The sequence below is a fragment of the Acartia tonsa genome, chromosome 8 (assembly GCF_053477335.1).
Source record: "Acartia tonsa isolate MP-2025a chromosome 8, ASM5347733v1, whole genome shotgun sequence".
Classification (NCBI taxonomy): Eukaryota; Metazoa; Arthropoda; class Copepoda; order Calanoida; family Acartiidae; genus Acartia; species Acartia tonsa.
The window spans coordinates 43,141,619-43,153,295 of NC_137267.1; the positions used below are offsets into that span (position 1 = coordinate 43,141,619).

General features: G+C 45.4%; 1 protein-coding gene across 1 annotated transcript; it reads right to left on the minus strand.

The window, feature by feature from the left end:
* Nucleotides 1-8,992: 8,992 nt before the first annotated feature.
* On the minus strand, nucleotides 8,993-9,959 carry LOC145326626 (procollagen C-endopeptidase enhancer 1-like). The gene is made up of 3 exons (XM_080169996.1): nucleotides 9,905-9,959; nucleotides 9,408-9,511; nucleotides 8,993-9,147 (listed from the first exon to the last, which is right to left on the minus strand). The coding sequence occupies exons 1-3, from the start codon at nucleotides 9,952-9,954 to the stop codon at nucleotides 8,993-8,995; spliced, it is 309 nt and encodes a 102-aa protein (XP_080026122.1). The 5' UTR covers nucleotides 9,955-9,959.
* Nucleotides 9,960-11,677: the final 1,718 nt, after the last annotated feature.

Here is an 11,677-nt window from a genome sequence, read left to right on the forward strand (position 1 = left end):
GGTTTATCTTATAATCATTAGTTGACTTTCTCGTTTCCATATATTCCAAAAATTTAAAATTTTATGCTATCAACAGCTTTTGTATGAATTGACTGTTAGTGTGGTATTCGGCAACCGTGAGCCATGTCTATGGCACCCCTGATCTGGGGTTCGGTGGAGGGTCAATGGCCCTCCCCCGAGTCCTGGGGAAGGGGTCTAGTGACCCCCTCCCTACGCTTAGAATTAATGATTTGAATCTGTCATGTTTATTATGGTTAACTGTATTCTTAATTCTCCCCCACCCTTTCCAGGGATGGGGGAATCATTATTGCCCAAACTGACCATTGTATATGTATTATTTATGCTTTCATGTTATGATTATTTATTCCTATCCATGTAATTATTGTTTGTTGTATATAGCTTCAGTATCTCTTAACCCTTCAATAAAGTGACAACTGAAAATAGATGTTGATCATTATCTAGTGAAAGCTAGAGAAGCGTAGCTTCTCTATAGTAAGGTGTCCACGTCTGTCACACTGCCGTAATCTAATTGAACTCTGGTGTCTGCCATTTATCCTCGGCGGATACCACAACTTTGGTGACAGCTGTGTGAGATTACGGCGAACCACAAGTGTAGAGCAGACGCGCATCTGAGGCTAAGGTACTCCCAGCAGTGAATCTGGCAAAACTGACGCAAGCAACCTGAATTACCCACCCTGGACAGCAAAGTTTAACTCTGCATCCGGCAGTTGTGGAAGCGAAACAGCGAAATCTGACGAATAACCGCGAGCAGCGCTGATATCTAACGGAGAATTGAGCGCCAAAAGGGCTGAAACAGGCCTGCGGACCGGCTGAAACAAGCCAAATACGTGTAGACGGCTGAAAATAGGCCAACTTTACTGCAAGAAATAGCAGGATCCGAACCAGTGGCGCTAGCAGGACGGGACATTCCCTGCCGCCATCAGCCGGATTTGGATCAGCGGCGCTAGCAGGACGGGACATTCCCTGCCGCCGATAGGCTGAAACATGCCACATAGCTGCAAGCTGCGAGCTAACATACGGGTGTAGTGCACCAGAACAGAGAAAAACTACGTCAACCCCGAGTATCCTGAGAAGCTACAACGCAGCCACCCATCTAGAAAACAGATATTATATCACATTTGCAGGGATTACCACCCTAGTGTGATGGCATAACAATAGATTTATGAGCAAAGCTTGGCAAACAAATTGTTGTGTTGTGATAAATCTAAGAATAGAACAGGCTTGGATTACTGTGTATTGTGATAACAGCTAAAAATAGAACAGAGTTGGTCAACAAATCTGTTATGCAATTGTGATAAGGACAAAAATAGAGGCTAGATGTAATATAATCAAAACAATCTCAAGCCCACAGCACAACAACAATACACCCCTTATTCCAAGGGAAGGGGAGGGGCCCCTCTCCATTGAAGGCAAATACAATCAGGGTGATATAACAGATAAGCCTAAGATTAAGAAGAAAAGGCCCTATTACACCAGCACACAGTTACCCCCCTCCCTCACAGGGGGAACGGACGGAGTTACCCCCGTCCCCTCACGCGCTTCCCCCTTCCTACCCACACTAGACTAAGTCCGTCTGTAGTGTGGAGCTAGCGATCGGATACACAGAGCGCCATTCACGGGTAGCGCAACAGAGTGCGGAAAATATCATAAATCCAACGGACGAAGCGGACCAATGAGAGAGCGAGCTGAGGGGTGAGAGCGCGTTTTCCCCGTGTGCGCGGATTTGACGGCGCGAACGCGCGTTACAAGGACAGAAGATTCCACGCACACACACACACACACACACACTCTCACACCAGAGCGGAGCTACTCCATAGCATTTAACAGGGGTATTTTTAGCAAACAAAGAATTGCAAGTTTCTTTCCTCCTAGCTCTAGTGTGATAAGGGAAAACCCAATCAGTTCCTGACAGCAGTTCAGACCCTCAACATCTATCTACCTCAACACCTCACTATTGATAAGTACAGCTAAGTTATATCTTTGCAACTAAACTCCCAACCTAGTGATACAAACAGTGTTGGCTGTTAGGCTAGGAAGCCTCAAGTGACAAACCATTCATTGTAGTACTGTATAACTTTGTGCCCGCCGTTTCACCGTTGACCCAATGGACCAGCATCAAGTCCCAGGAGGTGACCAAGCCCCAGGATGGCTCCAGGATGACCCTCAGCCGGCCCCAGCCGAGTACCGCAAGCTGATGCTGAGCAATCTGCCGGAGTTTAGAGGGCCGCCCAAGCAATCCTGGTCGGCACATATCCGCCGACTTGAGATGTCATGGGCGGCTTACCGCGTGCCACCTCATGATTCCCTCAACCGCCGCAACGCCCTACTACTGTCATTGGTAGGGCAAGCGGCGGAAATGGCGTCCCATCTGTTTGGCGAGGCAGGCCAAGCCTTGACCTACGAACAGGTCAAGACCGAGTGTGAATTGCTATTTCGCCCTGCTTTTGAATCCCAAACGCTTAAACAAGCGTTTAGGGATTACAAGCAACACTCGACAGAACCTATACAAGCGTACATATCAACTAAGTGCGCCTTGTATAGGGACGCCTACAACCATGAGGATCTTGAGTTGTTGGTGGACGAATTAAATCGTGGAATTCGTAACGCCAATGTAAAACGCCTCATGATGAACCATGAAATTGCGAGTGTACCTGAGTACACTCGCAAGGCCATGTTCACCGTGACCATGGTTACTAAGCAGCTGAAGGAAGGTGTGTGCTTAGTGGACTCGACCGACGGGCTGACTGGATCTGCCTGCATCCAGTTGCCCCAATATGACGAGTCGGAGCCAATGGAGATTGGCTCCTTGGCTCCGGGTCTCCACCAGATGGGGAAGGTCGCTCCAGATGACAAGGTTCCAGGCCGCTGCTACCGCTGCCAGGGGAGAGGCCACCGAGCTCGAGACTGTCCAACGCCTGTGGAAGTTAGCCTAGAGGAGAGGCGCACCCAGCCACGCCGTGACCGTTCTGCCAAGTGTGAGCGTTGCCACTATGACGGTCACACGGCGGCCGATTGTAGAGCTGACTGGGCCCAGGTAGCCAGCCGCAGGCGCACCGCCGACAAGGGTGCCCCTTCAGGGAAGCCCAGCAGAGTGGCCCATATGGAAGGGAGCGCGCCCCCAGCACCACCACCGCAAGCAGCCGCCCCCAGAGCTGCGGACTGAGCCGATGGGATGCCGCAGTTCGGGACTGTCCCAGCTAGAATCAACGTACTGGGCGGCGCGGCTGAACCCAACCGGGTTGGCCTAGGCTTCAGTCTTAACCATCTGGGGCCAGAGCTGATACAGCCCAACAACATAGCCGAGCCAGAGGTGCTGAGGCCCCAGCCTTTCAGCCTCAACATGATGGAACCTGCCCGACTGAGCCTACCCAGCAAGAGTGGAGGGGCGCTGCCCAGCGTCCCTGAGACGGTGTATGGGGAGGCCCTGGCAGCCGCTGAACGAGAGAGGCAGGAGGTGCTAGCCAGCACCTCTGCATCGATGTATGGGACGCCACCCAGCGTCGCCACCTGGGATGATGGGGGGGTGCTATCCAGCGCCTCCCACCTGGTGCCTGGGGCGACAACCGTCGCCGCCACCGAGATACCTGGATCCTGGAACGAGCCAGCCTCCAACCTGATGTCTGGGGCGACAACCGTCGCCGCCACCGAGAGACCTGAGTCCTGGAACGAGCCAGCGGTCCCAGAGGAAGGGGTGACACCCGTCACCCCCAGCCAGCCAGCGCCACCAGTCTGCAGGGAGAGCCCAGCTACATGCCAGCCAGCGCCACCAGCCTGCAGGGAGAGTCCAGCTACATGCCATCCAGAGCCCTCTACCAGCCAAGGGAACCCAGCTGCTCACCATCAGGATAAGTTGAATTTGTTAAATGTGTTGCATCCAAAATATTGTAAACACCCAGCCTTGCCTGTGCCCCCTGCACCTGAGGCTGGGGAGATTGAAATTTGGGAAAATAAGGACTTGCCTGTGCCACATGCACCTGAGTTCCTAGGGCAGGGGAGGGCATTGAGTAAGGGCGAGCCTGTGCCACATGCACTTCAGCCCCATGCCACTGGGCATGCCTTGGACCAGGGAAGGGAGCACTTAGGGCTAGGGGAGCCGACACCCAGGCAAGTGCCAGTCGCTTGCCAGTCTGTCATTGGGGAGGGTATCGGGGTGCCTCGGCCGCATACAGATAACGCTCAATGGAAATTTGTATCTAGCCAGGAGCAGCCCAGCCGTGTCCAGCCCCAAGAAGCAGCCGTGACCAGAGCCGGAGATCCCCAGCCGCGTGTACGAGGAAGATGGTTACCTGGAAGCCTCTCCCATTGGTGGATGGTCCTGTGGGGCCTCCTGCTGGCAGCCGTGTGGCCTACAACCAGCTACGTCCTGGTGGGATGGGACTGTGCCAACCCCACCCATGTCACGTCTTACAATAAAGAAAAGATGTGTGACACGGAGCCCCTACACCAGGAGGTGCCCCTGGGCCATGAAATACACGTCCTGCAGCAAGTCAAGGTGAGGGAAACCACTGGGTTCAGCTGTCAGCTCACCGTGTCCCAGTGGACATTCAGGTGTGGGGTATGGGGTCACCTCAAGGTGACCTCGGTCCCCACCCTCATGAGGCCAACCAAGATAGACCCAGAAGCGTGCCGAGACCTGGCCAGGAACCGAGTATACACGTTGCCAGGCAAGACCCAGCCACTGACGTTCCAGCTGAACCACCCCCTGTTCTTCACCATCGACATGGTGGGCGCCCTCGTCAACAGCCCCGAGGGGGTGGGTTGCGAGGGGGAGGACGTCCACTTTGAGGGCCAGCTATACCGCAATGAATTAGTGCTCCAGGAGCGGCGGCTGCTGGTCAAGGAGGAGACCTATGTGGTGGAGGATGGACGGGTGGAGTCCCAGTCTGACCACCTGACCCTCGAGTGTCCCCATTCTGAGCTGTCCTGTATCACTGGGGAAGCAACCTACGTGTGGGACCACCTGGGAAGAGATTGCCCCTTGAGGCTGATCCGCAGCCTCCAGCCCAGCCTGGTGAGGGATGCATATCTGGTTGACCATCAGGCCCAGTTTTTCATCAACATGACCAACCCCACCTCAATTGTGAACTGCGACTTCGAGGCCCATGCCACCAACCATCCAGCGTTGTTCGTGGCAGCTGACCCAGCCGCGGCTGCGCTGCCCAGAGTGTCGGCCAGGGATGTTGACGTTCCCCTTCAAGCACAGATCCATGCAGGTTATATTGGGTTTACCCTGGAAACGCGCATGAAAAGCACTGCAGCGGAAGAAGTAGCGGCCAACTGCTGGAAGCTCCAGCAACTAGATCCGGCCCACCCGGTGCGTGTCCAGGGGAGCACGTTCTCGGTACTGAGGGGAGACATCCTGCTGCAGCTGACCTGCCAAAGGCACAAGTATGTTGTCCGCGAACACAAGGAGTGTTGGGACAAAGTGCCAGTGGAGCCCACAGGGTTTGTAGATGCTGTGACACGGGTATACAGTGAGCACGCCACCAAGATTCCCTGCTCCTCCACCTACCCCCTGACTGTGCACGTGGAGGAAGGCTGGATAGAGTTAACCCCTGCTCCCAAGAAGAGGCCACCCCCGCTGGATACGCCTAAGCAGTTGTTGACAGAACCCTTAGATGACTTCAGTTCAGGTGGTTTGTATTCGCAGGCTGAGTTGAACGACTGGCAACAACTGCTGGCGTTCCCAGCATACAAGAGTGCCATGCTGACCGGCCTATCCTATGGCTCCTGCGTTCAGCAAGGCAGCTGTTCGGCCACAGGAGACCATGGGATAGTGTCCTACAACATTGACCGACTGGCGGAGGAAGGAGAGGCAGCCCTGGATGTCTGGGCAGGATTTAGACAAGCCATCCACGAGTGGGGAGATGGCGCCGCCATACTGTGCTTGCTGTTGCTGATCCTCAAACTGCTGGGGGACCTAACCATCATTTCTCTGGCAGCAGCACAAGGAGGAGTCCGGGCAGCCCTGAATGCGATATCACAAGTGTTCCTGTACCATCCAGCTTTATATAGGAAAGCGCTGGCTAGAGCCAGGCTCAACCATGCCAAGTCCCGGGACTTTTCAGTGGACTGGGATGCCATTCCCATCGGCAGGGAAGCAGCCGAGGAAATGGTGTCTATGAAATCAACTGACAGCGGGCATGACCGCCCAGGTAGGCCAGGACCGCCCTCTGGCAGACCCCGCGGTCCCTCAGGAGGACAGGCCGCTGCTCAGACAATCAACCTGGCAGCCAGTGCCCCAGCCGCTGCCAACAACAACCCGCAGGCCCCACTGCTGACCGTTCCAGCAACAACTGTGCCACCAGCAAACCTGATACCTGCCGGCGCTGACCAACGTATCCAACCCAAGTCAGCCTCTGCCTTCTATCCCACATTGGGAGCCCATCAACCCTAAGAAGATACTCACCACTAGGATTCCATTGAATCATTATCGTTTGTATATATTTTAGCCCTAAGGAGCGGGCCGAAGGCCTCAACCACTGTCGGAAGTCTGATAGGGAAACCACCTCCCAGCCTTCCGAGGGGAGAGTTGTGGTATTCGGCAACCGTGAGCCATGTCTATGGCACCCCTGATCTGGGGTTCGGTGGAGGGTCAATGGCCCTCCCCCGAGTCCTGGGGAAGGGGTCTAGTGACCCCCTCCCTACGCTTAGAATTAATGATTTGAATCTGTCATGTTTATTATGGTTAACTGTATTCTTAATTCTCCCCCACCCTTTCCAGGGATGGGGGAATCATTATTGCCCAAACTGACCATTGTATATGTATTATTTATGCTTTCATGTTATGATTATTTATTCCTATCCATGTAATTATTGTTTGTTGTATATAGCTTCAGTATCTCTTAACCCTTCAATAAAGTGACAACTGAAAATAGATGTTGATCATTATCTAGTGAAAGCTAGAGAAGCGTAGCTTCTCTATAGTAAGGTGTCCACGTCTGTCACACTGCCGTAATCTAATTGAACTCCGGTGTCTGCCATTTATCCTCGGCGGATACCACATTAGTACTTAAACTTACATTTTCTGAATATGCCATATAATGTTTCTATTTTTAGTATACTGTATTTTCATGTACTCTAATAAAGTGATACTCACAGCTGGCTAAAATGAGATAATCCCCATCTAACTCCTTTGTCCCCTCCCCTTCTCCTACTGTATGAACAAACTGACCAATAAATGAGGTCAATTTTAGCAAACTAAATTAACGACATTTATTCCCCTGTCAATGTATCCACGTATTGTATATCCATTAATTTTCATCATCTTTAAATTCCTGCATGTGATATTGAGCTATAAATCCTCTGCCAACATTTCCAACATCAGAGTTAAATTTTATCCACAAGGATTCCTGGAAAAAATTTAGTCAGGCATTCAATGGAAAAGAATGCAGGCAAAGTTCAATAAAAGAGAGAGTATTAAGAGTACATTTTCCTTTTTAAACACTATTAAAACTATAATTATTTATATACGTTAAATAATTTAGTTTAGCATTGCTCTAATCCAGCAGATATAAACCAGTTTTGAAGCCATTATGAAAAATAGGACTACAAAATTTTCGCGTTTAAATCAAACTATATGAGCTGTAAGTCCCCAACAGTTTATAATAACGTTTTCTTATTCGTTTACTTTGGGGACTTCATTAAATTTTGATTAGTAGGTAAATAAAGTTTTCAACCACAAATTTTAATCACAGAAGGGGTAATTTTGTGTATCTGGGGATATATATCAACCTATCCCTTTAGATCCCTGACTAACCTGAGGTGGGATGGCATCAGGAAGATTATTGCCACAAATTCTGCCAAGATGTTCACCATGAGGACCCCCAGAATAGATATCAATATAATCCTGATCAACATTATCATGCAGTTAAGTTTCTTTATTGAGAATGCGCAGTTAAACTATTAATTATCTATGCATTTGATTCAGTGGTGGTGTGCATTTTTGGGGGTGTAAACAACCTTGTACAAATTCAAATTGGTAAGATATACCTTCCTCATTTTTCATCTCCTAATGGTTTCACACCCCTCAGTAAATCTCTGATTTGATTGATTTGTCCTATTGTTATAGAATGAATGATTTTTTTTGTTTATTTGTTTATGCCTAAATAGACCAGTCGTTTTTTAAAGCGAAGCTTTTCTATAATTAGGGTCGGTCCGTCCGTACGTCCGTCCGTCTGTCCGTCCGTACGTCCGTCCGTCACGGATAGCTTTTTTTCGTTAATTTAGACATGTTAGAATTGTCCTATCGATTTCAAATTTTGCATGGTTATTCCTTTAGTAGTTAGGTACGATTCAGAAAGCGTAGCAACTCTATAATCATTACCAAAATGGCCGTACGTCCATTTTAAACATGTTGATTTTTTAACTTTTTTTAAATAGCTTTTTTCGTTAATTTAGGCATGTTAGAATTGTACAATCGATTTCAAATTTTGCATGGTGATTCCTGTAATAGTTAGGTACGAGTTAGAAAGCGTAGCAACTCTATGATCATTACCAGAATGTCCGTACGTCCATTTTAAACATGTTGATTTTTTTACTTTTCTAACAACAAATTTGTATGTGACCTAATTATCCGATTGGTCTGATTTTTGGTATACTGACTTCTGGGATAACAAAGTACAATATTAAAAGCGAAGCAACTCTATAATCAAGTCCTAAAAATGTAAGTATGTCCATAATCATTATCCTGTATCAAGCAGTTTTTCAACAAATTTACTTACAATTTTGCTTTGACTCTTATACATTCGCATTCTGATTATTCAGTTCTGACATTATACAAGTGTTAATGTCCGTTTGTCCTACCGTTTCAGAGCTTCGCTTTTATGGATGTTGTCATCCTTGTTAAAATAAGGTTTCTAACATGGACATCATTTATTGTCAGGTCTTTCTTCCAGTAAGAGAGGAGGGGATGGAGTAAAGAGGGTAGATGAGGGAGTCTTTATTGTAGCTAGCTTCAAGTTTCAATTAATTAGCATAAATGATAATATGAAGTAGAATCCAAGTAATAATAAATCCAACTACATTCCTTGTTACAATGATCACTGTCTTCTAGGTCAAACTGATCAAATGCCAGAGCAACTTTGCTACCAGCTGGAGCCTGTATAGTCCATACACATTCAACACCTTAATAATTGTCATGGGTGATAAAATACCTTTAACGAACTAATTTAATAAGATAATAAACACAATCTAACGTTCAGCTAGAGCATATTTTATTCCACACCTCTGCATAATATGCAGTAACTTTTCATTTAGCTGAATTTTAATATATCCAACACTCTTAATACCTACATAATTGACTTCCCTTAAGCTTGTAATAATTACTAATTGTTTTTGATCCGGTGGAGTAGATTTGAAATTGAGCTATAACAAAAACAATTTACCTTCTGGATAACTGTCAGGAAAATAAGGTGATGCAAATCTGCCAGACTGGGAATGAAGATTACCACCACATGCAGTATCTTCCACTGTGTATACGGCTCGAAACCTAGCAAATTGATTGGTGTCATCCCTTTAAATGCCTTATTGAGTACAGAACCCCCACCTTTTTGTTTTAAACAAAAGTAAAAAAAGAGGGTGCGATAGTTCTTAGTTAGGTTAGTACTTAAGGTCAGGTTAGGTTAGAAATGGTTACTTGATAGCCCCAGAGGGTTAGGTCACCGCAGGTATAGGCATTGCAATTTTATTTACAGGAAAAAGACCTTAATACAAATTAAGGAGGGGGGGGGGGGAGATATCAGGGCTCAACAGGCAGTTTAAGGGAAAGTACGAAATACTTTTAACAACTATTTTGTTATGATGAATTTAAATCTCACTTATAGATAATAATCACATACAGCTATTTTTTAATATTAAAATTATACCTATAATTAAAATATACCTTATGGAATGGACATTAGAGTACCATATTCTGTTCAGCATAATATGCATTGCAGATCCCTTTATCCATGGTTCTTGTCAAAATTATATAACAAACAATATTTAATCTTTAACCTAGCAAGACTTAATATTACAATACTCTAAACCAGCAATAAAGAGCTAGCATTAACTACCTAAAATCATTTTAAAAAAGAATAGTAAATCATTATACGTTAGAATTAATTTAAGTAATTAAGGTCAAAATTTGTCAAATGCAGAGTTTTTTTTGACAAGAATGCCTGAGTGGTGATGCTAGGTGGATGGTTATTTGTACAATATCTTCCTATCTCAGGTGCTTCTTCATCATTACCATCCTGTTGTGTTAACATTTGTTCATATACAGTTTTGGCTGCAGCTTAAGATTTCATCCACTGCACTGGACAGATTGAATTATCAATCTAAGGGTAATTTCACATTGGACCTGGGCCGGTTTTAGGCTCTTTTCCTTCTTTATTGAAGTCTTTGTAAGGTTTTAGATTATTTTTTTCTGGCCTTCCCTACTCATATAGAGCCCCTAGATGCTAGGGTCGCAGCCGCTATTGTTGTTGAAAGTAAAAGGCTGGGGGGGAAATGCTGATTATATTGGTCTACAACCCTTCATTCCCCCCAAAAGTTTTCATCTTCATTTGACCTATCCCTGAAATTCTTGTTTAAATCTAAATACTAATAGGATCTTCATTAAGAAAAAAAATACTGAACAAATACACTCCTGAATAATAAGGCTAGCATAGCTATCTGAACAATTAGCACTGTTCTCACCAGCATAAATATCAAAATCCATGAAGGTTATATGGAGAGTAACCCTGTCTGTAGGTTCAGCACCCTGACATTTTAAAGCTCAAATTTGTTCAAACAGAAAAAAAACTAGATATGTGTGTGGATATATTACTACTTAAATGTTCATATTTTTATGTTCTCTAATAACTCGCAGCAGGATAAAATAAAGATACACCCATCCACTCCCTTTACCACTTCTTCTTTTCTCCTACTTGATAAAGGACTGACCAATTATTGAGTTCTTTTTTGGCAACCAAACGACAATTTTTTCCCCTGTCATAACATCCACATATGTTCTATGTATTTGATATAAGAAAATTTTAAAAATTCGGCCCGTATGTTCGTAAAAGATTGCTCTTAACTCTAATTTAGGTAAATAAGCCTTCCCATATAAACAACCCCTTAAATAGTGGATGTAAATATTCATTTATTTCCCTGGTATCTCATTTATATCCCTGGTATGATTATAGAAGATTTTTAATTTTTTTTGGAAGATTTTATAATTTTTATTAATTACTAAAAGAAAGAAAATAATCTCCTTTTTTCATATTTAATCAAAATTAAAATTAAAAACCAAAATTAAACCACATTTTAGCATAAAAAAATGAGTTTTTTGTTTAAATGAGAATGATATTCCTGTCCAGTTTTTTGTTTAGGAATACCCCATTGTTTATTTTTGAGAAAACAATTTTGTATAATATAGTTATCCTATTCATCTGATTTTTAGAATAAAGATTCCTAGGGCAACAAAGTACAATGCTATAAGAAAAGTCCTCTAAAAGTAAGTAGGTCCTTATAGAGTATCCTATATTTAAGCAATTTTATAATATAAAATTATATTCTGCTTCTAAGTTCAAAATTTCTACAAGCGTTGATGTTCATTTGACATATACCGTCTGATTTTAGAGGTTCACTTTTATGGATGTTTTCATCCTTGTTACAATGATACACAGTTGAG

Excerpts from the sequence above, each read along its gene's own strand:
- LOC145326626 (XM_080169996.1), bottom strand. The coding sequence starts at position 9,954 with ATGCATATTATGCTGAACAGAATATGGTACTCTAATGTCCATTCCATA. Across the intron at positions 9,512-9,904 it reads TCTAATGTCCATTCCATAAG|GTTTCGAGCCGTATACACAG; the intron begins GTATATTTTAAT and ends TCAATTTGCTAG. Across the intron at positions 9,148-9,407 it reads TCCTGACAGTTATCCAGAAG|GTGTTGAATGTGTATGGACT; the intron begins GTAAATTGTTTT and ends ACAATTATTAAG.